General features: G+C 35.0%; 4 protein-coding genes and 1 long non-coding RNA gene across 7 annotated transcripts; 1 reads left to right on the top strand and 4 right to left on the bottom strand.

The window, feature by feature from the left end:
* Positions 1 to 524: 524 nt before the first annotated feature.
* On the bottom strand, positions 525 to 1,182 carry LOC114322946 (large ribosomal subunit protein uL15x). Its single transcript, XM_028270412.2, has one exon. The coding sequence runs from the start codon at positions 1,108 to 1,110 to the stop codon at positions 670 to 672; it is 441 nt and encodes a 146-aa protein (XP_028126213.1). The 5' UTR covers positions 1,111 to 1,182; the 3' UTR covers positions 525 to 669.
* A 1,782-nt stretch (positions 1,183 to 2,964) lies between these two features.
* Positions 2,965 to 11,294, bottom strand: LOC114322947 (P-loop containing nucleoside triphosphate hydrolases superfamily protein). Of its 2 annotated transcripts, none has more exons than XR_003650958.2 (10): positions 10,884 to 11,294; positions 9,480 to 10,291; positions 9,209 to 9,388; positions 8,941 to 9,102; positions 8,681 to 8,835; positions 6,565 to 6,657; positions 6,348 to 6,433; positions 4,741 to 6,261; positions 4,345 to 4,578; positions 2,965 to 3,292 (listed from the first exon to the last, which is right to left on the bottom strand). XR_003650958.2 is itself a non-coding variant. In XM_028270413.2 (10 exons), the coding sequence occupies exons 1-10, from the start codon at positions 10,940 to 10,942 to the stop codon at positions 3,180 to 3,182; spliced, it is 2,121 nt and encodes a 706-aa protein (XP_028126214.2). In that variant the 5' UTR covers positions 10,943 to 11,294; the 3' UTR covers positions 2,965 to 3,179. The 2 variants fall into 2 exon arrangements, 1 of the variants encoding a protein (XP_028126214.2); XM_028270413.2 differs by having other exon boundaries at positions 6,035 to 6,261.
* LOC145789563 (uncharacterized) lies at positions 7,594 to 8,396 on the bottom strand. The gene is made up of 2 exons (XR_014327618.1): positions 8,264 to 8,396; positions 7,594 to 8,144 (listed from the first exon to the last, which is right to left on the bottom strand). It is a non-coding gene; the product is annotated as an uncharacterized LOC145789563 (long non-coding RNA).
* A 4,581-nt stretch (positions 11,295 to 15,875) lies between the features above and the next one.
* Positions 15,876 to 16,595, top strand: LOC145824105 (uncharacterized). The gene has a single exon (XM_082923694.1). It carries the CDS (start codon positions 15,876 to 15,878, stop codon positions 16,593 to 16,595), a length of 720 nt encoding a protein of 239 aa, XP_082779820.1.
* A 4,491-nt stretch (positions 16,596 to 21,086) lies between these two features.
* LOC114322948 (U-box domain-containing protein 52) lies at positions 21,087 to 25,385 on the bottom strand. 2 transcript variants are annotated; one of them, XM_028270414.2, is made up of 5 exons: positions 24,762 to 25,370; positions 23,361 to 23,479; positions 22,860 to 22,978; positions 22,683 to 22,742; positions 21,087 to 21,603 (listed from the first exon to the last, which is right to left on the bottom strand). In XM_028270414.2, exons 1-5 carry the CDS (start codon positions 25,036 to 25,038, stop codon positions 21,363 to 21,365), a joined length of 816 nt encoding a protein of 271 aa, XP_028126215.2. In that variant the 5' UTR covers positions 25,039 to 25,370; the 3' UTR covers positions 21,087 to 21,362. The 2 variants fall into 2 exon arrangements, with proteins under 2 accessions (XP_028126215.2, XP_028126216.2); XM_028270415.2 differs by lacking the exon at positions 22,683 to 22,742 and having other exon boundaries at positions 24,762 to 25,385.
* Between the last annotated feature and the right edge of the window lie 1,954 nt (positions 25,386 to 27,339).

Below are 27,339 nucleotides of genomic sequence, written 5' to 3'. Positions count from 1 at the left end.
CAAACATAATATAAGAACCCACAATATATATAATCCATCTCATATCTTACAACATATTGTATCTCATCTTTATCATTAGGAATTACATATACTCCTCAAACTCTTATGTCCAATCCAGACAATCAAACGGGGCAGGAAAATAGAAGAGTTCATGTAACATAGGTGCAGCTAAAATCAATACAAAAGCAGAAAACAATATATCTATAGAGCATTTTCCCATCGAAATAGCCTCAAACAACAGTTCCAAAATAAAATAAATCAAGATCATATTAACAAACCCAAAAGATAACATCTTCCAAACTACTCCAAACAAAAAAACCCAATACTCCAATACTTTGAAGTTCAATACAACCACAAAACACCAAAATTCAAAAACCCTAATCAAGAAATCAACTAGAATATGTAGTGATAGAATCAAACCTAAGCCACAATCGCATCACAACATAGAGCAATTATAATAAACACATCACCAAAACCATAAATATATCTATAGCATTTTCCCATCAAAATAACCTCAACCAACAGATCCAAAAATAAGTTCACATTAAAAGTATTCCAAAAATTCCGACACTTCAAAGTACAACCCGCAATAATAAAATCCCAAAAAAATTCATAAAACCCTAATCGACAAATCAACTATGTTAAAGATGCAATAAAACCAAACCAAACCTAAGCGGTGAGAACAACAGCCCCACCAGCCTCCTTAATCTTCTTCTCAGCAGTCTTGGACACGATCTTGGCCTTGACCACCAGAGGCTGAGTCTGAGGCAACACGCCCTTACCTAACACCTTGAAGTAGCCGAACTGCGTAACATCGATCAAAGGAACGTTTTCGGGAGTGGCTTTGTCTTTGATTTCCTGAGGAACGAGAGACCAGAGCTTGTCGATGTTGACGATGGGGCAATAGAACTTGTTGCGAAGCCTGTGGAAGTACCTCATGCCGACCTTGCCAAAGTAACCAGGATGGTACTTGTCGAAGAGGATGCGGTGATGGTGCATTCCTCCGGCGTTTCCGCGGCCACCGGGATGTTTTCTGTGTTTTCCGATGCGGCCGTGCCCGGCGCTCACGTGGCCGCGCTTCTTCCTGTGCTTCTTCAATCGGGTCGTCATCTTCTCTCTCTCTCTGATTCGCTACTACGGCGATTAGGGTTTCTGGGGAGAGAGTTAGGGTTAGGGTTTGGGGGATATTTATAGATGGGTAGGGAGAGATTTGGACTGGTCCGATTGGGCTAGGGTCCGTCCAAAAAGCTCAAATTGGGCTTGATCCAACTTAACAAATAAATTAGGGCTTTTCATGTTGGTCCGGATTCTCTAGAGTAATTTTTTGTAAAGTGATTTTTTGTATGACTGAGATTTAATTTTACAATAGTTAAGGATACAATAATACTAAGTTGAGGCTACAATAGTATTGATTAAGAGTGCGCGGTGCAATTTGGATGATTTGAGATTAAAATTACAAATCACACTGTAAATGACGGATTGACAAATAATCAAATTGCAATTTGGGACGAAATCGATTTGCAAGTTGATTGAAGAATATTCTTAAACAATTATCAAACATTTGCATAATATTTTTCATATATATAACTACTCATTTATAACAAATTTCACATTTTAAAACTCTCTCACACTCATTTTTACATTGATATTTCATTATAAATTAATATATATATATATATATGTTAACTATAAAGGTGCAGAAATGTTTTGAAAACGGATTATAAATTTTAAAATTTAATTCACAATTAGCGAATAGATCGATATGTTTTGACAAATTATGCAGTATTTTGCATTGCTACTATTGATAATTATTTTTAGATCACTTTGCAAAAATTTTGCGAAAGATAAAGATACTGCAGTTTTAAGTTGTTTATAATCACTTTACAAACAACCTCCAGAGGATCTAGACTCTTTTCATGCACTTTTTTTTTTTTTTTTTTTTAAGGAAAATATATGAAATAATTGGAGAACAGAATTTTCATGGAGCTCAGATCCTCTGTTTTATTTTGATAAAAGTTAAAATTTTAATTAAATTTGATCTTTTCAAATTGAAAAAACAAATACATTGAAATTTTGAAAAAAGTCATGAAACACTACTCACTCTCTCGTAGAAATAGAGTACATGAAAAAGCCTCGATTTATTTGCCTCATATTTGTAAGTAACACCATAAGGTGGTGGTGTTTTTCAAAAATTGCTTCCTAAAAAGTTCTAAAAAATCATTTTAAATTGTTAGTTTTGCACAAAATAGAAACCATGTATGTTGGTGAATTTTATTTTTTATTTTTTTTTCATTATTTTTGCTTCTAAAAAAACAAAAATAAAAATAAAAATGATACCGGGCAATTTATGTGTCCATCCTAACTTAACAGTCGTTGGGGTTCAGAAGAAAGCTCTTAAGTTCAAGCGACGAGGCTATGCTAATTAATTCAATTGACTTTTCTGTCTATAGTTTTACAAGGTGGTTCAACGCGGGAAAAACACACTATGGTTTCAGTATGCATGCCAAGAGCGCAGCGCAGTTGGGCTCTATGCAAATAACAACCTACAGAGTCGACAAATCTAAAAGAAACCCGCTGACACAGCATAGGCATGAAAGTTCAAATCCTATGGACGTAATCCAAACATTTCATAGCTGTATGCTCATAAAAAGCACAAAAGAGTGCATACATAATTGAAAACACCCACACAATCTAAATCTTTTCTGAACCACTCTGCATCGAGCTCCTCATCCGTATCGTTGCACCAGTTTTGTGAAACCCTTCTTTCCAAGTAGAGAATGGTCGGCTTCATCCAGCTTGTTTCGATTAAGTTCTCTGTACTTACTGGAGAAACCACAATCTCATGTGAGTTTTTCACAAAACTGGTTTGGATCTAATTTCCCAAATCGAAAGTGTTTTCAACTTTTTGTGAAAGTGTGTTTTGAAAAACACAACTTCAATGCTACAAGTTCAATGCAAAAACAGTAGAGAAGAATGGCCATGCTTACATGTCACAAAACTGCTTCGCATGAATCCAGTGTACACATTACAAGTCCCTAACATAACCACAATTCCTAATATATTTAAAAAAAAAAAAAAAAAAAAACACCTCCAATAAGATGATCGTACTGTGAAAACTAATGAATAAGTCCGCTTTTCCAAATCCAACAAGGCCTATGGCACCGATGACCATGTAGAAACTACCAAGGCCTCTTGGAACCGAGAGGAATAACATTAGATCCTGAAATCAAAAACCTGTTGCCAAAGCCACCACCACCTCCTCTTCCTCTTGAGCGGAAGTTGCCACCAGAACCTGACAGGAGAACATGGTACAAAATTATCAGTCAATCAAACTAACATGCCACCAACCATTATTATTGAATTAATCTAATATATAATAATGCATCTCTTTCTAGAATAGATACAAAAAGAACAGTCTAAGCTACATCCTGAAGGTAAGAAAGATACGCTTGGTAGAGCATTTGCCAAAATAAATTCATTTCAGCAGCAATATGCTCCATCAATATAATCAATAGAAATTTTTTTATTTAGCAGAAATTATGCTGTTTCATGTATAATGCAAAAAGAATTGAATCGCAATAAATCATAAAATCGTACCAAATCACGATTCAATCATACAATTGACTCAATGTTAAATTCAACCACACAAGCCGAATCATGAATCACAAGATTCTAACCATGCCACCAACCACTAAAAGGGTAATTCTATTCACACAACACACAATATCTCAATAAATACATTTACACAATACACACGGCACTCAATTTGAATTTTTTAATTTTTTTCTCAATTCTCACCATTCATATTCAAATAATACCAAAATACCCTCATCTTCCACAATCTCAAACCCTAATTCCTAACTTCACCACCGGCTTCCCACCCACCCTGTCACTCCTCAGCCCCCTCCCCAATCCACTCCTTAGCCATTCCCCTGTGTGTGTGTGTGTGTGTGTGTGTGTGTGTTGGGGGTCGCAAGGGGGTGGGGCTGCAGCAGTGGTGTGCCACAGGGGTGGGGGGGTTATGAGGGTGATGGGTTGCAGGGTGTAGGGGCTGCGATGGTGGTTGCAGTGGGGCAGTTGGGTTAGAGGGCTGTTGAGGCTACGATCATGGTGGCTGGTAACTGCGGCCAGAGGTGGGGAGCAGGCAGATGAGGAGAGATGGGCTTCATGGTGGTGGCTGGTGGTGTGTACTGAGAGATTAGGTTTTAGAATTTTGTCCAAAAAGGAAATTTGCTTAAGGGACATAAATCTAATAAAAAAAATTGGGCAAGTGTGCGTACTGAGAGAGACGGTGGTGTGCAAATAGAACTACAACTAAAATTCATGGAAGTTAACAACAATTACCTCCAAAACCTGAACCACCAGAACGAGCCAAGGCAGCCAATGTAGGCGGTACAATTTGTCCGGCTTCTTGCAGGATCTTAATGAGATCTCTAGCAAACTTAGCATTTGAATGTGTGAAAAAGGTAAAAGCCATTCCCTTCGCTCCTGCACGGCCAGTTCGGCCAATCCTATGGACATAATCCTCCAAACTCGATGGAAAATCATAATTGACCACGCATTTTATGTCTTTCACATCTACAATCAGTAAATAAAAATAAAAATAAAAACACCCATCAGTTAGAAAGAAATAATTTGCAAAAATAAATGGAGGAAATGCAACGCAACCTTATCCCTGCATCCATAGGATCAGAGTGATCAAATATTAAGATAACACATTCATCATCGAAATGTGCCCACCTTAAAACTTGCAGGGATAAGGAGCAGCTCCACCACGACAACTTCCAAATCCATATATCCAATCAATTGAATAAGCTTGTTTGAGTCAACCGGGCTGTCACGACAACCAGCTCCACAACCGTGGATGGGCAGAGATGACTTCCAACTCTGTTACCTAGACACAATCATAGGAGCAGCCATACCATTTTTGGCAATTTAGTGACGGATATAAAACCCATAAAAGTAGCTCTATCTATTACCATTTCCTGATGAGTAACCAAGAAAAGAACCTAGTCTATTTAGACTAGCCCTCAATCTTCCTCATAGTATAATGGGTGTTTTCACCAAAATCTAGAGACTACAGTCATGGCGACGTCTGTAAAACTGTGCTCCCAGTGTCCATGTAACATGAGCTGTAACCAGATAAGTAGCAAGCAGAGGCATCTTGTGGATCAGTCTAACACAATCCAAGAAACTGGGGCGTGTTTGGTATATTCACTTTTCTATATTCAAATTTTTATGAATTCAATATTTTGAGTACTCATCCAATTTAAAACTACACAAGAAATGGGCTGTTTTAAAAAAATATTGACAATGGTTTTCAAAACAGAAATGAAACCAAACAGACCCCAAAACTTTCCTCTAAAGAATAGAGAACAATTTTCTGAAATGAAACCAAACAGACCCCAAAACTTTCCTCTAAACCCAACTCGTAATCATTTCATGAGTTATGGACACTTCTAAGAATGTGGCATATAAATGTCGTGTCCATGTCAGACACCGACACTCATCAAACAATGTCAGACACTCATCCAAACGTGTCCTATTATTTTTAATTTTTTTAAGACATGTATACTTTTTAGACACTTGGAGGAAACACATATCCATCACTTGGATACACATGAAACTACTTATAAGTATGAACAAAATAACCTAGGGTACAAAGATTTTTAAAAAAAATGTAAATTTACAAAAATTAGTATTTTGTTGTATTTTTTTTATTATCTTTGAATGATATATTCATATATATAATATATAATAAATATATAAAACTATATATTTTGCGTGTATCTCCACTTGTTGCGTCTTGCATTTTTTGAAAACTGTCATGTCCACGTGTTCGTGCTTCTTAGAATAGGTCCATGCTCAAAATAATTTTAAAATTGCAATTTATGCCCTCTTCGCACCCAAGCCACAAATTATATTCTCAGGAAAGTGGACAGCAACCGGCCGACTCGCCTATCTTCAGAATTTAACATGACCTAAATGAACAGAAACTTATTAACTCCTAAGTCCTAACACACAGTGATCCTACCAAGACCACGTGCAGCAACGTCAGTGGCAGTCATTATAAGACTCCGGCCACTTTTAAACTCGGCCAGGACCCAATCTCTTTCGGCCTGGTTCTTATCACCATGGATGGACAAAGCGGGCCATCCATCCATTCTCAGCTGTCGAGTGACTTGGTCGCATCCTTTTTTTGTCTCCATGAAAATTAGTATTCGATTTCCATCCATCACTTCTTTAAGCAGCCTGATCAGCCTGTGGGGATAAAAATATTAAGACATCAAAATCACTGAGGTAAAATTTAAGCGTTTTTATGCTATACCAGTCAAACAAAGTCACACCTGTTATACTTCGCCACCTCTGTTACAACTTCGACGACTTGGTTAATAGATTGATTTGCTTTGAGATATGGGGAACCAATAATCACCTAAAAAGATCAAAATAATTTAAAAGGCAATGCATTCATGCCATTAAAACAATTAAAACAATGAAAAGGCATTGTATTACAAAGTCTTATCCACAAAAGTCATATGAACTTAGAAAGCAAAAATTTGGAACCTTATATGGATTGCGTAAAAACTGCCTGGCTAAAGTTTCCACCTCCTTTGGCCACGTGGCACTCCAATACAAAGTCTGTCTATCAGGTCGGATCTGTAACGGATAAAAACAACATTATATTCAGCTCTGAAGTTCTAATATTTAACAGGATTCAACATGAAAACATAAATAGTCTCAAAATGCAACAAATGAAACTCCATCACACAATAGATTAGACAGCTAGTTTTTAGTACCATGACTCTAAGCAGGAGAGTAAACTACATTGCAAGAAAGACAAGAAATCAATAAGGATTTCGTTCCTCAGTAATAATGGGAAACTATCAGATGTTCCTTGGCAATTGCAATATCATGGAACCTCAAACCAGCAGTTTTGACGTTCTCAATCAAGACTACAGAGATAAGGACAACCCTAGAACAAATGTACTCCATGAAAAAACAACCCATCTCCTGTTCACCCACACTTCCAGAATATTTTCAAATTGCATCCAAGAAAGCACATAAGTGCTAAAATGGAGTTGTTTGGTGCAGCTTTTAGTGCTACTCAGCTTTTTTTATTTTAGGAGTTTGTACCAGAGCGCTGTAAGGAGCACTGTGGTATCCATCAAAGGCCACAGTAACTGCAGCTTATAATCCATTACAATCTTTAAGGAGCGCTGTGGTGGTACTCCATTAAAGGCCGAAGTAATCAATTTTGATAACAAGCCACAGTAGTGCCATCTAACTTAGAGCTCCATATCCACAAAGATCTCTCAGTGCCTGTATTACAGAATCCTCCCAAAAAATTCTCTCCAGCCAATCCCTCTCAAAATGATCCAACTAAAAAAAGTCTACCCCTTACCAATGTTGACTCACCAAAGTTATTTGATTCAAAGGGCGTGTTTGGTTTCTCTCTCAAAACATGTTTTTGGAGAAAACATTTCAAAAACATGTTTGGTTAAAAATTTAAAAAAAAAAAAATCCAAAATCACTTTTCTCTCTACTACACATCAATCAATCATTTTTTCTCTCTCCTCTCTCCTTCTCAATCACTTTTTCTCTCACACCCGTCTATTCAACTACAAAAAAATATCAAATCATCCCAAACTCTAAAACTATTTTCAAAATATACAATCAAAACAAATTTTCAAATTTTTAAACTCCTTCCAGAAAATTATTTTTGAAATAATATCTCAAAACACAAACCAAACAAGGCCAAAATGTTTACAAGTTACATTTCAAAATTGTTTGGGTTATTTCTCCTCGATCTTCACCCAATTACACCTTCAACTTGCCATTCCATTCAAACAGCATCTGCAATCTTATCGAAGAACCTAGTGTCTCCTTATCTTAACCAGAGCGAAACAACTCTTACTTCCAACTATGTTCTCATGTTTTGGACTCACTTTCAACTCCACCTCCAAACCAACTCTCTAGCAACCATTCTATCTAAAACTAAACTCTATGCTTCCATTTAATCCTTCCCTTCTCAACTCAGCCAACCCAAAATCTTCTTTCCTTCTGCAACTTCACCCAACCTTGGGGTCAATTTCTCCTCCTCACTTCTCAACAAAACTTGTATAGTTTGCCATTGTAACTGCATTCTGATTGACAAAAAGACAAATAAGAGTACAATCATCTAGCATTGTATTTATGACTTCAACAAATGCCATAGATTAACAAACTAGACTAGGGATCACTTGCTATCAACCTCTGTGCTAACCTGCAAGTTAACTGGGGTATTTTAAGTCAAATTCATCATGAAAGAGCAGCCTCCTGCAAGACAATATAGTCACTAGGGTGTACATGGTATGAGAGGAGTTTAGTATCAATAAGCAGCCGCACAAGGGCCAAATTATTGTAGGAAGAAAGAACTATTAAAAGGATTTCGTCAAAGAGTTTGTGGATGTCCCACTTCTATTTCATTTTTTAATGTTTTCAAAAACACAAACCAACATTCAGCATAAAGTCATTACAAACAACGTCAAGGGCACTTATACAAGCCAAAAACAAAAATTGAGACTCATCAATGGAAACAGTTTACAAATTATGAATGATGTAATGTAACCTCTTGAAATCTAACAAAAACGGAATCCTTTGCACAGTCAACCTGTGAAATATGGTGAGGAAATAACCATACCTGAGCAACAATTTTCCTGATCTGTGGCTCAAAACCCATGTCCAACATTCGATCAGCCTCGTCCAATACAAGGTAAGTAACTCTTTTCAAGTTTGTGTGCTGTGCTTCTAACATATCTATCAGTCGACCGGGTGTTGCAATGACAATTTCAACACCTGCCATGGCAAAGCAGTACCTAATTAACTCCTGTCCACCAATCTACAAGTGCACAATTTTGCACACAGTTGAAAAAGCAGTCCAAATGAGGATAGTACAAAAACCTCTTTGAAGATCACGAATCTGCGGTCCTTTTGGTGCACCACCATAGATACAGGTAGTTCTAATATTTGCACGAGATCCAAATTTTACAGTTTCTTCTTGAATCTGAACAGCCAATTCTCTAGTAGGCGCTAATACCAGGACAATGGGCCCTTCACCTTTTACTGAAATTTATTCACAATTTATGGTATAATTATAAATAAATAATAATAATAACTGGATGAGAAAAAAGTGGCAATCCATATAAAGAACCATGAAAAAAATACTGACCCAATGGAGGCTGTGCACTAACATGAACCAAAGCAGGGATCAAATACGCCAATGTCTTTCCAGAACCTGTCTCAGCAATGCCAATTAAATCTCTTCCCTTTAAGGCCATTGGCCATCCTTGAGATTGAATCGGCGTTGGCTCGACAAAACCCAATCTAGCTATAACCTCAAGGCAATAATCTATAAAAGTATACAACATCAATCAGCTAATCTATTACATACAGATTCAAAAGTGATGCTAAAATCTACTACCATGTGGTGAAAGTAATACCAGGAAAATTTGCCTCCTCAAAAATCCGAATTGGCTTTGGGACATCGAGGCCTTCAACAGTGATATCACGTCTTGCTCGGTAAAGCATAACATCTTGTTCAGACATGGCTCTCACTGAAGGACTCTCAATGTAAAAATTCTTCTCAAATGGGACTATGTTGCCAAAATCTTGTTTTGGGAGAGTAATATTGTCCAAGTCCCCTCTTGATCCTCCACCATGTCTACCACCCCCTCTGCCGCCGCCACGGCCTCCATCAAACCCCCTTCCACGCCCACTACCAAAACTCCTACCACCACCCCTGCCTCCATCAAAACTTTTAACACCACTCCTACCAAATTCCGAAGTCCCACTGCCCCCATAGCCACCACCACCTCTACCTCCACCACGGCTAGAATCAAATCCCCTCCCACCACTGCCACCTCGCCCGCCCTCACGGCCCGTTCCACCACCACCACCTCGCCTACCCCCCAACCCACCATTGGCCATTCTACCACCAAAATCTCCACCACCACCTCTACCACCCGAACCTCCCCTTCCTCCACCTCCCCGGTCACTAAAGCCCCTTCCCCCACCACCACTGCCACCTCCTCTACCAATGTTAAACCCTCTTCCAACATCAGGCTGAAAAGGCGGGTACCCGTTAACACCACCACCAGGTACAGAACCCGGAACACCACCAACGGACCCAGTTCCACCACCACCGTAAGGCACCGGAGGGCCACCATATGAAACAGGACCACCGCGTCCATACGAGGCCGGTCCACTGCCTATCATTGGCGGCACCACCGGAGGCGGCGGGCCCATTAGGTCACTGCAAAACCATATACATAACACACCATTAAATTAAACTACACATAAATCATATAAAAAAAAAAAAAAATCAGACCCAATTGTATATACACAGAACCCATATACACAACCCATTTTACCGCCCATTAATCACATTATAAGTTCAGACCCAATTGAATATGCACACAAACCATATACATAAACTTAAAACCACCCTTGAATCACAAAAAAAAAAAAAAAACAGACGCAATTGTATATACATAAACCATTTAACCACCCATGAATCACATTAAAAGTTCAGACCCAATTGTATATGCACAGAACCCATATACATAAACCATTAAACAACAATGAATCACAAAAAAGAGTTGAGACCCAGTTGTATATGCACAGAACTCAGATATACATAAACCATTTAACCACCCATGAATCACATTAAAAGTTCAGACCCAATTGTTTGTGCACAGAACCCATACACATAAACCATTTAACCACCCATGAATCATAATATGAGTTCAGACACAATTGAATATACACCAAAACACGTGTAAAAAAGAGAGAAAAAACAAAAAAAAAAACAAAAAAACAGATCTGAATGGGAGTATTTGGCGTACCTTCGACGCTGGCGATAGGAGAGAGGATCGGAGTATCTTTGGTCGTAAGGGGTCATCATAGGCGACCCTAAAGAGATGTTTCTTGTTTCGTCCTCTCCGGTTGGTCTCGCCGGCGGCAGACGAAGCTAGGGTTTGGGAAAACGGAGCGAATTTTGAGGAGAGGGAAAACAAAGTTGCTTCTCTCTTCTTTTTTCTCCTCTCTCTACAAAACAAATTGCTACACAAAAATCGATTCTTTTTTGCGTTTCCCCCTTTTTCTTTTTCAGTTTTCCTGGTAAATTCAGATTCGCTCGGAAAATATCTGGAAAAATCAAGCGTGTGTAGACTGTAGAGACCGCCTTTGTCTATTTTCTGTTTTTTTTTTTTTTTGGTACTTCGGAAAGGCCTTTGTCTATTTTCACCCAAGTATCCAAGTTCCATTTTTTTTAAGTAATAATATAAATATAAAATCATTTTTTTAAGTAATAATATAAGGCCAAGTTTGGAAAGACTAAATAAGTGCATTTTTTTACTTTTCTTGTACTATGTGTAGAAAAAGTAAAGAGGAGATGTTGATTGATGTGACCCAAAAAAAATAAAAAGATGAAATAAGTGCACTTTTTTAGTTTAGCCAAACTTGATCTAAATATCATTTTTTTAAAACTATTTTAAAATAAAATATTTATGAAGATGATTTTTATTTATAAGTTTAATAGTATAGTAGGACACTTCATCCATAAATCTAAATTCCAATTTTGTTTGGTGAACAGTCCAAGCGTTGAAATTATTTAATAAAAGATCAAACTCAAGTAAAATAATCAAAATACCCTTGTATATATATCCCAAACCTAACAGTCTCACACACACACACACGCGCGCACGCTCTCTCTCTCTCTCTCACTCTCATCTGTCTCTTGCGATGGCGCTAATGTTATCGCATCGTCCTCCGCTACCATAACTACCACCATCGTCACCCTCTATCTCTCTTCTCCTCTTCTCATCACAGACCGACTGAAGCGACATTGCGATCCTTCAATGATGATACTACGACTTTGACCTTCTCGTCAACGACTCATCATCTACTTCAATCACTTTTCATCTGCCACCATCGACGACGGTGCACCATCGCCTATTTACTATAGCAACGACAACTTCAAATCTGCCACCGTAGATCATAACCTAGATTGGTCTTGGCCGATCATTTGATTCAAAGTTAACAAGCTTAGAGATCTGAAGCGATGGTGACCACAGATCTAAAGCAGCCACACATCCTAATCTCTCTCTATCTCTATCTCTTTCTCTCTCTAGTTTGATTTTCTAGATTCGATTACTGTTCTTCAATCTAAAGGTGTTTTCCAGATTTTTCAAGTCACGAAATAGTTATTCAATTTTTTAGATTTTTCATATTCAAACACAATTCTTCGATTTTCCAGATCAATCGCAAAATCAATAATAATGATCAACATTAAAGAGAGAGAGAGAGAGAGAGAGAGAGAGAGACTTATATCGAAAGAAGTGTTGATAAGTTCACGGAAAAAGATCTCCTTGTTGCTGTAAAACGTGTTGATGATCAGACTCAACAACTAGTTGATCTTAGCTTGGAAAGCAAATGTTTCTGTTTTTGTCATTTTTCGATCTGTAAACACACGCGCTCTCTAGGAATTGAAAGGCGATGAAAATAGTAAGAAGTTCTAGGGTTTGCAAAAGCAAGAGGCATGTAGAGCAAAGTGGGAAGCGGTCTTGATGAGAGATTCACTTTGTGTGTGTGTGTGTGTGTGTGATTTTTCATTTTAATAGTGTTGTTATGTTCTTAAATTGATCTATTGATGAGTTGATAAGTTATTGCTATGTTCTCTCAATTTTTTGTATATAGTAGTTCATTGACTTCATGTATGTATTCAACCTTTTTTTGTGAATTAATGTAGGACTAATTTCATTTGTTGTTTGTTTTGTGATCTACATTTAGAAATGCATACCTATATTCATACATACGCTTGCATATAACATCACTAAATAATTGATTTTCCAGGATCTTTAGACCAAATCTGCAACTGGAATCAAAGAGAGAGAGAGAGTGAGCACCAAATCTACGAGAGGATAACCCAACAATGTAGCGCGTGCGGTGGAGCTCCGATTGCTTCTTAGTTTTCTCCTCTCTTTTGATTGTTGATGTTATTATAGTGGTGGATGAACAAATAAAAATAAAATAAAAATTGAAAAAATATATGTTTATGTATTGAAATATATTTGAGTGTTGATGGTAGGACATTTCAACAGATAAGGGTTGGTTTGGCTATCTATTTCATTTGAGTGTTGGTAGAAGGAAATTTCAATAGATAAGGGTTGGTTTGGCTATCTATTTCAACATATAGAATTTGGTTTTGCTTGGTATTTCAATAGATAGAAAAAAAAATTAAAAATTAACAGATACAATTAATTCAGGAGAAAAAAATTAAACAAATAATAAAATTTGGACAGATAGTCAAAAAAATTTAAACAAATAGAAAAAATTTAATTTGAAGAAATAGAAAAAAAAAATTTTGAACATATAGATATGAATTTGAACATATAGTCAACGAAAAGTCAACAGATCAGAAAAAGTCAATAGATAAATTAAGGGGTAAAATTATAAACAAAATGTCCTTAAAAAAATAATTTTTCCCCAAACTATTTCACAAAGGTGGACCTCGCACTAATAAAAACTATTCACTGTGCCTAATACCTTATACCCTTAGTTTTTTTGGTGAAATTTTTTAGGTAAATACCTTATACCCTGCTTATCTTGAACTTTTCAATAATTTTCTCATTATTATATCATTTTGCGATATTTTATACATTTTTTTTTTCTATATGAATAGAGTTTCTTTTCTTTTTTTTAGATGGGGAGAGTTTCTTATTTCTTAATTGTGCTAATTAGTGAATTATAAATTAAATTTAGGGGAATTATATTTTATTGGGAGAAAAAAGATTATATAAATTTTAGTGGGGTAAAATTATAAAAATTTATATAAACTATTTTAAAATTTAGGGTAAATTATAATTTAATCCCCCGTGGTTTGCCTCAAAAACACGGAGCCCCCCTATAGTTTCATTTGTAACACTTAAACCCTCTATATTTCATACCAGAGTGCAAAATCCAACGAACGTAACAGAAGTTGTAAAAAGTCAAGAATGCCCCTAGATATTTTACATCTCTCAGTCGTTTCGTTTCATTTGACTAACACTAGTATTCGCATCTCTATCTGCTCTCTCTCTCTCTATCTTCTCTCTCGGTGTGGTTGATTGGATTGAACTAGGGTTTCATCATCAATTTTACCATCATATCGCGAACACCATTACTAGATTAGGTATGTGTTGTTTACCCTAATTTATTTTGATCCTTAGATGCTGATTTTCCCTAATTTTGATTCATAACTGAGTGTGTGTTGACTTTGATTTACAAAATTTGTAATGTTTTAGGCATGGTATGCTTGTATTGCTTTAATTTTTGGAGATTATGGTTAAAGTGGAGCGCCGGGGGGGGGGGGGTATAGAGCTTCATAAGTAAGTAATGGGGAATATTTTTCATGATGTTAACTTTGAGTATTTTTTATTCACAGATTTGTTTTTGTATACTTTAGTATTCATGCCTTTAATTACTTTATTTTTTGGGGGATGTTGGTTAAAGTGAGGTGGGGTATAAAGGTTCATAAACAACATGTATTTTTTTATGATGTTAACTTTGGATTTTTTTATGATTGTTGTTATGTGGTTCCAATGAATTTGAGTTTTTGTAATGTAATATTGTGAAGTTTTGTTGTTTTCTGCAGTGAGGTAAAAAACAATGATTTTTGAGATCAACTATAATGGGCACTTCAGTAAGCCTCCTGATATTGCTTATAAACAAGGGAAAGTGGAATATATATATGATATTGATCCTGACAAACTATCTTTTATTGAGATACATACCATATTGAGGGAGATGAAAATAGATGTCTATAGTACTTCTGTTTTGTGGTATAGGAAATCTGGAAAAAGTTTGGATGATAGGTTGACAATAATTGAAGAAGATGTTGATGTATATACCATGATATGTGGGTATGAAGGTTTAGATGTGATTCAATTATATGTGGAGAAGGGACAGGACCCATTACAAGTGGTGAGTCCAAAAGGGAAACATTTGGTACCCCCAAGAGTACCAGTTAGTGCTAAGCAGGCACTGACTTGGAATGACATGGAAAATATAAGTGAAGAAGAGATGGATTGTAGAGATGGAATGCAAGATGTAGGTGATGAGGAAATGCATAATGAAGATAGGATGACGGAGCAGCAGATGAAGATGCCAGAGATGAGAAAATGGATAATAGAGCTTGGGATGAAGAAGATAGTGATGATCCTGATTACATGGATGATGGGAATGTTGATAGTGGTTCAGAAGATGAAGACTATGAAAGTGATGAACCTGGCTGGTTGAATGAGGGTTTAGAGGGGCCAGAAGATGATGATATTTTCTCACCAAGAGAGACTGCAAGGAAAAGAAAGAGGCAACCTCCTTCATGTGATCAAGAGGCAGATGAAGGGTGGTATTCTGATTCTGAGGATGAAGATCTACATAGTGTATATAACTCATCAAATAAGGAATGTGAAGATAAATATCCTGAGTTCATTGAAGAAGTAGACATGAAGAAGCCACAATTGAAACTTGGAATGAAGTTTGCCACCCCTCAAATTTTTAGAAAGGTAATGAAAGAGTGGAATATCCAACATGGTTATGACATCAAGTACATAAGGAATGACAACTCTAGGATTACTGTAGTGTGCAAACATGAATGTGGATGGAGATTGCATGTTTCTCCCATGCAAGGTGAGAGAACTTTTCAAATAAAATCATTCCAGCCAAAGCATGCATGTGGAAGGTCATATAATAATCACTTGGTGAACTCAACTTACTTGGCACACAAGTATATGGACAAGTTAAGGAATGACCCTAACATCAAAGTTGGGCCTACGTAGAAGACAGTTTAGAGGGAGTTAATGGTTGATGTTAGTAGGCCTCAATTGTATAGGGCTAAAAAAAAAGCAAGAGAAGTTATTAAAGGAGATCAAAGGGTCCAATATGCAAAGGTGTATGATTACTATGAAACAGTGAGGCTGTATAATCCAAACAGTGTAATACAAGAAGTGGTGGATAGGCCCAATGAAGACATGCTTAGGCCCAACTTAGAATTGCCCCCAGTTTTCCAGAGGTTATATGTTGGGTTTGCCGCCCTCAGAACAGGGTTTGTTGGAGGATGCAGGCCCATTATAGGATTGGATGGGTGTCATTTGAAAGGAATTTATGGTGGACAATTATTATGTGCACTTGGAGGGGATGGGAACAACAACTATTTTCCAATTTCATGGGCAACTGTTGAGGCAGAAAGTAAAGATTCTTGGGTGTGGTTTTTTAGGCAACTCATGGATGATATTGGTAATGCTGATGACATGGGATGGGTCTTCATTTCTGACAGACAGAAGAGATTAGTATCTGCATTTGAAGAGGTAATGCCAGATGTGGAACATAGATTCTATATGAGGCATATTTACTCCAATTTCAGAGCAAAGTTCAAAGGGATTGAATTGAGGGACCTATTGTGCAAGGCAGTTGCAGCTGGGATTGTAAGGGAATTTGAATTTCACATGAACAAGTTGAAGGAGATGGATCCAGAAGAGAAAGCATACAAGTGGCTAAGGAAAATAGATCATGCTTTATAGACTAGGTTCCATTTTAGCCCAATAAGTAGGTGTGATACATTGGTCAACAACATGTGTGAGTCATTCAATAACAACATCTTGGAAGCTAGGGACAAACCCATAATCAGCATGCTTGAAAGGATTAGAATGAGGGTAATGCACATGATCCAAATCAAGAAGGAAGGAATGGAAAAATACACTGGTGAAATTTGTCCCAACATTGTCAAAGATTTAGAAGCACTGAAAGTGCAAGCTAGGATATATTTTGCAACCTATTGTGGTGACAGAAAATTTGAAGTAGATTGTGGTGATACCACGCACATTGTTGATTTGGAGGAAAGGAAATATAGTTGTAGGATGTGGGGTTTGACTGGAATACCTTGTAAACATGCAGTAAGTTCCATATTTGTTCAAAAAGAGAAGCCAGAGGACTATGTGCACCCTTATTACAGTAAGCAACATTATCTTGTAGCCTATAACTCAATGATGCACCCTGTTCCAGGACAGCATGATTGGGTTGAAACAGGACTGCCAGCAGTGGCTCCTCCATTGTACAGAAAGCAGCCTGGAAGACCACCAAAAATGAGAAAGAAGGGTATAGATGAGCCAATAAACCCTGTCAGAGTTTCAAGGCAGCATAGGTTCATTGTTTGTGTTAGATGCCTTCAGAAAGGTCATAACCAGAGGTCTTGTAAGGGTCTTGTCCATCCCATGTCCAAGCTTTTTAAGCCAACAAGACGTAACCAGCAACAACCATCTTCAGCAGCAACAGCAACAGCAATTGCAACTGCTTCATCAACACTAGCAACAGCAACAACAACAGCATATCAAGTAACCTGAACCTCCAATTTCATTTCATTTTGCAATACATTCTACAACAATGACTTAATACAAATATAAATCATTGCAGTCCAGAAGGAAGCTCCCTAGTAGGAGGGCCAACACATCTTCATCTCAAGTAAGATCTGTCCACTTTGCATATATTGCAGCCCAGTTTTATTGTTAATTTGCGTACTTGTTACATCATTGCAGCCCACTAGAATTGGCCATATATTTGAAGAATTTCCAAGTATGACAGGCAAGACATCAGCATCTCAGGTAAGCTCTCTGTCCTATGGGTGTCATTTGGTTTTTGACATAGTTGACAACATATAATTGCTTACTTGGACCATTATCATTGCAGCCCAGTAGAGTTCAATACAGTTCTCCAGAATTTGATTACTCCTCATCTCAGGTATAGTCAAATTTCATTTGCAAGTTCATTTGCTTTTATAGTATTTGACAAAATGTAATTGGATACTTGTGTGTGTTATTTTGCAGCCCACTAGTTATGGCAAAGGAAGGAGTGAACCAGTTGGCGGTGGCAGGGTTATGTCTAGATCTACATTGGGAGGTAGCTTCATTAGAAGAGGTAGAGGAGGAGGTGGGTCTGCAAAAGTTACAACTCAGAGGCAAACTGACAAAGGCAAAGGGAAAGCGTGATGGCAGAGAAAGCTACAACTCAGGTTTTGTTGTGTTTTGAGTAGTTTTCAACTTGTTAAACCATTAAGTGGCTTGTACCAATTTGTTTTTTAATTTGAAACTGGCTAGTATCTTAGTTTACTATGTTTTGAGAAGTCCAGTGGGTTGAATTGTGGCTTGTATTAAAGTAATGTGAACTGAAGCAAATGACGTATGTTTTACAGGATCCAAATCAAGCATGTTTTTGTGTACCTTTATTAATACATGTATCTTAGTTTACTATGTTTTGGGGTTGAAACATGTTTTTGAATTATGTTTCAAATCAAGGAAATGAAGCATGTTTTTGGGTTGAAGCAAATGAAGCATGTTTCGCAGGATCCAAATCAAGTACAAGTAGGTTAACTTTCTTCACCAAAACATTCTTTCATTACAAATGAAGCATGTTTTACAGGAGAAGAATAGGAACCAATATGTTTCTATTCTTTAATGTTCTTGGAAGATGTAATGAACAAAACATTCTTTCATTACAATTTCTTTAGTTTATTAGATGCATACATTTCTTGACCAAAACATTCTTTCATTTTACACCTTCATTTTTCATTACAATTGCTTCACAGACCATTGTACACCTTCATTTTCTACCTTGACTATATTTTTCATCTCTCAAACTCTATGGCCCAATAACAACCAATTTTTCTTTACTCCAGCAAACTTCACCCAGAACATTGTCATGATAAAGAAAAAAACCCATGTCCCAAACAGAACTTTGCAAAACATTTTTTCCCTTCTACGACTTCTTGCTAGTTCCTTCTCCAATCTGTTCATCTTTGCAACCATCTTTGGCAACACCTCCCTCCCACGTTAGCAAATGGGTGGATCAACCCATTCAAAGTAGCCACAAGTTACATCAACCTATAATAAAAAAATATGAGTCCACAAATTCCTTTTCAAAAAAAATTCAATCTTTTTTTCAAAAAAAAAAAAAAAAAAGAAGTTTTGCTTACCCCATATCTTGCACAACCATAAAACCTTCTACCTATATTTCTAGATGTCATTGAAGTCTTCACAGGGGATCTCTCTCCACAATAACATAGTCTTGGAGCATTTGTCATTGACTGTCCACTTTCGGAAGCAAATAAAGAAGCCATCCAACAATAATCTTCAACTTTGAAAAAATTTGGACAACTTTCGGACAATCTGGGAACATTTTAGTTTAGGGTTCTATCTTATTTGGGTCTTGATTTGTGTATATATATGGCAATAATGGTGTTTTGGTCATTTGCCATATGTTTTTGGGCAAGAAAACGTGCTCCACTCATCAGTTTTGGTCGTGCAACACACGCACTGTTTAAACAAACAGTTCCGTTGGATTTTGCACTCTGGTATGAAGTATAGGGGGTTTAAGTGTTACAAATAAAACTATAGAGGAGTTCTGTGTTTTTGAGGCAAACCACAGGGGGTTAAATTATAATTTATCCTAAAATTTATTTCAAAAAAATGTATAAATTTATATAAACAAGTCACACTTGCACTTTTACAACGTTTTACTTACACCCCATCACAAAGCCGTTTTCATCTCACATGTTTTTATAAATAAAAAAAAAAATTGTCTGTTAAACAAATATCATGTTATTGTAATTGCATTTTTTTTTAACATGCGAGTCTGAGAGTATTTTAGACAAGAATATAACCCAATTCGATTCTAGTGTTCTTTTATTGTTTTGTTCTTCACTCAAGCAGACATCAAATGATCATTTCGCCCTTGTAATATCTCAGTCTTGCTTGACCGAAAGTTGCAAAGAAACAGGTGAGTAATGTTAGAAATTTTAAATATTTTATTAATATTTTTATCAAACGTTTTATATGAATGTGATATTTACACGAGACTCACATAATATGGGTCTCACACCTATGCGAGTAATTAGACATTTGATAGATATGTTGGTAAAACGTTTGGGGTTCATAATATTTTTATTTTCGAATTGGGAATAGTTTCTTTGTGTACTATTATTTTTCATATTTCTTCATACTCTATTTTGTGGACTCATCTCGGGCCTATAATGATAATTCAAATAGTTCATCTAGTTCCAACAAAAAATCAATTTCATTAGATATCAATGAATATATAAACAAAACATATTTTTTTTTATAAAATAGATAGTTTAAATTTAAACTCATAATTGTTGTCTATCTTGAAAAATAAAATGTAATTTATTTGCGTGTCTACTGATGGCCAATGACATTGATTTCTTTCATAATTTATCTTTATTATTGGACTTACGAAATAAATATTTGAATTATCGTTATACTTCCAGAATGAAACTCACAAAATAGAATATGAAAAAATATAGATAATAGGGATGTAAACCTGAGTCATTTCCAAGTGTAGATAATAGCGATATAAACTTGAGTCATTTCCATTTTGCTCATTCGTAAGAGTGCTTCTATCGTTTTCTTTTTTTTCATGTCTAGCATTTTCCTTTTTTTATTAGATTTATTTCCATATCAGCAATATTATACACCCATAAAATTTATGCAGAAAAATACATAAAAAATCAAGTTTGTTTGGTTTGGATTTTTAGGATTTACCTTTTAAAAAATTGAAAATTTTAATTTTTCATATTTTTTTATTTTTATTGAATTTTTTTTAATAATCTAAGTAATTTTTTTAATTTTTAAATACACCTAACATAAATACACTTAAAAAAATCTTTAGAAAATTGACTAAATACCCAAAATACAAAAAAATGCAAAAATTCAATACATTTTACATATTCTTGTGTATTTATTAATTTTTTTAAAAAAATTATAAATATTTTACTTTTTAAATACATCTAAATAAGGTATATCTAAAAAAATAAAAAAATTACTTAAAATTTTAAAAATATTAGCTAAAAACCAAAAAATATGAAAAATAAAAAACTCAATTTTTAAAAAATTGAATCAAAAAATTTGAAATCAAACATATTGAATATTGTGGTTGTGATTTATTCTAAATATGGATCTCATAATATAAAAGTAGAATCCAATCCACACACACCATACATCAGCTTTTAATTCAATGTTCTGTATTTGTAGCTTTTCTGTTTCCATATTAAAAATGTTTAACATACAAAAATTTTATTATTAAAAAAAAAAAAAAACATAGACAGAATGAGAATACATGTGGTTTTGTGGCCAATGCAATGTGTATTTGGATCTATATTGTTAACATCATTCTGGACTGTGTCCTCTGCATACTCCATCCATGGTATGCAAAACCAGAGAAGTCTTTATATTTTTTCTCTCTATATTTTTAATTTTAATTTTTTTTTAAAATTTTAAAACTCAATCAGATTTGGTGCCTGAAGAAAGGCATACACAGTGAAGGAAGTTCTTTTGGGATAGCAGAGTTAAGGCCGGTCTCCTCCGGCGACTGGATGCAAGAGCAGAAGGAAGTACTACTACCTGTTGTTGTTGGGAATCATCCACAAGCTTCTTGCCATCATATACAATGCTAACCTCACAAAACTCTGGTGCATTCTTCTTCACATACTCCCCCTTTCCCATTCCCTTCATCATCAACCTCCTGCACACAGAAAGAAAAAAAACAGAATTATACTACCAATTCCTCATTTTCAATTCAAGATGCAAAATCTGCAGTTACCCATTTTTCTTGACAAACACATAAACTGGCCACAGAATCAGATACAAAGAGCATGGTGTTGGTGTTCTGTGACCAAGTGCTGTGTTCTTAGTATTAATCTTTCATGAATTTGAAATATGAATTTATCTACTTAGCCTTGAGGTCAAGTTTTGCTGTGACATATCAGCATTATAATTAGCATGAATTGAGCTTATGCAACAACATTCTTGTACATTTACACATATTTATAAATAATTTTTTACATGTGTATTGAGACTAACAGTTGGAGATTAGACCATCATTAACATTTCCCAATAAGTATTTCATAGCTATCCTTAAAACAATTTGATGGGTTTTTTTTTTTGCTTTAAGATGATAAAATCAAGGGTAAACTACATTTTTAATTCATCTAATTTGATTCAAATTTCACTGTGGTCTCTAATATTTTAAATCAAATAATTTGTTCCTTACACTTTATTGTGGTCATTTTATTCAAATTAAAAGTTTAAAATTAATGGTTTGACACATTTATCACTCTCTTGAGATGTACACTTGTCTAAGTTTTTTTATTTTTTATTTATATATTCTTTTTAAAAAAATAAATAAATTCAATGGCATTATAGGCCTTAGTATATAATTTTTTGATTAATTACACTTTTCACTCCTATAATTTGATTCAAATTTTACTTTAATCCTTATAATTTGAAATTGAACAATTTGGTCCCTACACTTTAAGTGTAGTTTCAATTTGGTCATTCCGTCTAATTTTCTATTAATTTTGTTTTTGTGTACACTTTAAAAAATTGTGAATGTTCAAAAATTGTTAATTTTAACTTCCAATTTGAACGAACGGACCAAATTGAAATTGGACTTAAACTATAGAGACAAATTTATTTAAATTGAAATAATATGAACTAAAGTGAAATTTGAGTTAAATTATAAAGGTAAAAAGTATAATTAACTTTTTTTTTTTTGGGATTGTATATACATTTGCACTTAAAGTTAGAATAATGTGTGTGTACCTATCCTCAGCATTAGAAAAGTGGAAGGAATTCCAAATGCAGCAAGAATAATTGCACATTCTGTGTAGTAAGTACATTTCAGATTCAATCAGCAACAAATCAAGCTATATATATACATGACATTGCAATGGGGAGGTAAATAGATAGACACAAAGCAAGAACAGAGACTGTATGTACCTTGAGGAAGATGGGCGTTTGGTTCCAATGACGAGGTTAGTTATGTTAAGGACAGGAATAAGATCAAGAATTGCTTTGGCTGTTGTATTGCTGTCCAGCAACATTGTATCCACTGTCACCTGTAAAAACCAAAACCAAACATGCACAACAACTAAACATCAACTTTCCGAACACGGATCATCTGTTTTATCTCATATTGATCTTATATTGTCACGTTGCCATAATCAAAAGCTAAGATCAATTCTAGTTGTGTAGTATTTAGGTATAGCAATAATAGCACAACATAAAACACTCACTCTAATAGTGTATTATATGTTTTGCTAAAATAGCACATTGTGTTATATATTGGGCCAAATTTAATACAGTATATATCACAGTGCTATTTTATACTACACGAACAATTTGTAGTAAATCTGTATAAAGTGAATTATACAAACATGCAACTATACTACAGGAACAATTTCTAGTAAATCTGTATGCAATCAGCTATACAAAATGCACCTTGGCATCGTTGCAAAGGCGAATGTATTTCTGCAAGAGGTGTCTCCGCCTGTTGTTATCTTCATTGATATACACTCGAACTTGTTCTTCACTCAATTGACTTCTAGATAGCCTCCCAACTATAGGAGAACAACATTCAATCAATAAAATTCCCTCACTATTAATATGAACAAAAAGAAGTGAAAATGGTACAAAATTCACTTGTGAAAATGGCTATTGATTTATCTAATATGTACGGTTTTATGGCAAACTATGGTTGTAATTTCTATAATTTTCCTCTTATATTATTTTTGATTCTTGACATTTCAATTGTATCATTTTTGTTTTTTTAAATTTTTTTATTATATTGTATCAATTTTAGTCTAATTGATAACTTCTATTAAAAAAAATGAAAGAAATCAATGGCAAAAATGGTTCATTCAAAAGTGAATGAACCATTTTAAACTAGATTGCCAACTCATTATCGGAGAGTGAATGAACTATTTTGTCCATTAATTTCAATTCAATTTCTAAAAGGGCATTGGACTACATAATGTAAAAAATATTTAAGGTAAAACCGATATGATTAGAATTAAAAGAACTAAATTGATGCAGGACAAAATGTAAGTATTGTGGGTGTAATTTGACCATGATTTTATAAGAGGCTAGGCAGCCTGGCCACAATACTTGAGTTGTGGAGATGGATGTCGTGGTTGGATATAGCGTTAGAGCAGCTCCAATAGTCACACCAGAAGGCTTGTTAAAGTGTTAAAAAATGAGAAAACTTTTCGACGGTGAGTCAAATCCATTGCTAAAAAATGACAAAACTAAATCTTATGCCAAATTTAGTGTAGAGTTTGGCAAAACTATTTTTTACTACATTAAATTTTCTGCTACAAACCTCAATTGTTTTTTACCAAAATTGACCATTTCCACAAACCAAAACCAAAAAATACTTAAAATTATATTACAAAAAGTTAAACTAGCGAAGAATCACAAATTATTCATCTTCAAAAACTAAGAAATCAAAATAATTGAAAAAAAAATTGATATTCATCTAGATCAGTGAGAGTTGATCTAGAGTGGGCATGCAGTTAATTAGATAATAGTGATGTTGAATTTGATTGTGTCAAAACGACAAACCACTATTCGAGTGGAACAGTTAAAATATAACTCTTTTTTTGCACGGTAACAAGCTAAAGAAATGGTCATTCTGACTTTGACTATTAAAGTTGCGCTTGTCAAAGAATTAGGTAGAAATTGATCAGGATTCCCGGCAATTATTTTCTTTTCATTGCATCGTGTAGTGATACAACGGTCCAAGTTTAAAGTTAAATAGACACAACACAGCTCAATCTAGCTAGAATTTTGTTAAGAAAACACAATTAAGAGCAGATGATCAAGTAAAAATAGAAGTGTTACCAGGGGTAGGGATGTAGGTGATGGGAGGGAAGACATGAACAAGAAAAACTCGAGCACCGGGAGAGACAGCGTGATCAATTGCCCATTTCACCACACCTAAGTCATCTCTTCCAACAGCTACATAAACATCATTCATGTCTCTATCTTTGTTGCTGCTGCTGCTTACCATGCTCTGGCTCTCTTCTCCGATCTCTACTATCTCCGGCGACATCACTCTCCAACTACTCCTGTGGTACTGTTGTTGATCTTCTGCCTCCACTGCGATCCCTTCTTCCATATCTCTCTCTCTCTCTCTCTCTCTCTCTCCTGGTTTATGGGTTTTTCTTGGTTTCTTTCTCTTTCCAGATGGAGAAAAGAACGAAAATGGTAATAGAATATAGGAAGAGAGAGAGCGAGTGTGTGGGAGAGAGAGAAGAAGGAACGAAGATAACAAAGTGGGAGGAGCTATGGGGATTTGGCAGTTTACAAAGAACAAGTCGTTGCTCTCAAAGCCATAGAGAAAATGAAAAAGATTAAATATACCATTGATTCTTTAAACTATCATTTTTTTTTGTTTTAAATCTTTTGTGTTAGTGTTATAATTGTGTTAATTGGATTCTTGACTTATTTAATTTATGTTTGAATAAACCTCAACATGACAAAAGATTTTATTATCAGATTTTCAATAATACTACGGTGATTATATTTGTATACAACAATGATAGAGATCACTAATTTTGGAGCTCTAAAAAGACCACTAATGACATGACACTCAATAAAAAAAGAAAAAAATACAACACCAAGGTCAAAACATCAAATTATTTATGGTGGGCCCACTGCCACATCTTTAGTGATAGCACTAATTAGTGCTCTTACTTATTTTCCATTTGTATATTATAAATTAAATATTTATTTTATACAAATTTTATGATATATAAATTTGATAATTGTGATATTATTGTCAAATGCTTTTGCTTTTATTTTATTATTTTAAAGCGAGCTTACTTAATTACTAATAAAAATATTTAGGAGACTCAAGCTCAAAAACTTGTTTTGACCTCTACAACTTTAGAAATCAAATCAAAATTTGCAACAAACATAAAATAGCTGTAGGCATTGAGTCAATCAACAGGAGGGCTAAGAAGGTCAGTCTAGCCTTTCAATGTCTCGTTACTATCCTTAATGCACCATAAAACATTTTATCATGTCTTGAGATATCTACATAGGCCTGGCTCTCTTTCAATTTCACATTAGGTTGGAGGGTGTTGTTAAATTTGTGAAGATTCACCATAGGTCTCGTTTTGATAATTCGAATCGTTCAATATGTAGAACTCGTCGAGTAATATATGTTTGAAAAATATTACGTTGATCAGATATTGACAATTACGTGATCAAATCAGTTCTGTATAAAAAAAATGGATAGTGAAAAAATAAACGATTGATAGAAGACTGATCCAATGAGATAGCTATCGATATCCGATCAACGTGATTTTTTATAAGCATATCGTACTCGACGAGTTCCATACATTAAACGGTTCAGATTATCGAAACGGAACTCATGGTGAACCCTTACAGGCCCAACAGCACCCTCTAATTTGATCTAGGACCGAAGGAAAGCCACTACCATCTAGATAAAAATGCATATAGGGTATAGAGAATAGAAAGTTTTGACTGTTGATCTCTTTCCATTCAAATTTCAATCTAAATTTGGACAAAAATGCTCTTATCATAGAAACGACATTGGCATCATTTAAACATAATTTGAATAAATTCAGAATCAAATTAATATGATTAAAATAATGTGAACCAAAACTATAAATAACTATATTTTGAAGAACAACAATATATTTATTTAACCTAAATGAAAAAGAAGAGAGATTCTCCTTTGGTGTTAGAGATGATTTTCTCTCTTTTTTTTTTTTTTTTTTTTTTTTTTTGGGAAATGTTGTGTACTCAAAAAACAGTCCCAGGATGAGATTTAACTTATATTTTATACAATTCACATATAAAATAAATCTACACAACTTATTATTATTTGTGAGTAAGAATTTTCGATTACTATTAGGATGATTTTTCCCCCCTCCAAAGTTGCATAGTTTGTACAGTACTTGCTCGTTCAAGCACTTAACTTATCCTGACATTTGAGAAACATTGTAATTAAAGACACTTTAGTTAGGCTAAGTGCAAAGTGAACGTCTTGGAGGACCAAATCTTTATAGGTCACTTACATATATGAAAAATTACTTGGTGCTCCATGGACGCCGTTTATCCATATCCCTCACCAATCATCAAATATCATGTTTTATGTTAATTTTTGATTATTCAACATAAAATTGTAAACCTCACATTCTCCTCCAATCAGAAAGTTCTTGGGATATTACGTAGCCGTGTCCCAAAACCACCAAACAACTTCTTCCATCATACATAGCAATCCAAAATGATGGAATGATTATAACCATTAAAATTGTATGTCTTTTTGGGTTGAAAACTGCTCATCAGTATCAAACTGGGACAAGGAAGATCTAGCAGCTTCTAGGCATTTGATCATCTTTATTTATTTATTATTATGTGAGCATGTGAAGGAAATTCTATGGTTGTG

This window comes from Camellia sinensis, chromosome 4 (genome assembly GCF_055761805.1).
Source record: "Camellia sinensis isolate YWXY chromosome 4, ASM5576180v1, whole genome shotgun sequence".
Taxonomy (NCBI): Eukaryota; Viridiplantae; Streptophyta; class Magnoliopsida; order Ericales; family Theaceae; genus Camellia; species Camellia sinensis.
This window is presented reverse-complemented; position numbering and strand designations above follow the sequence as displayed.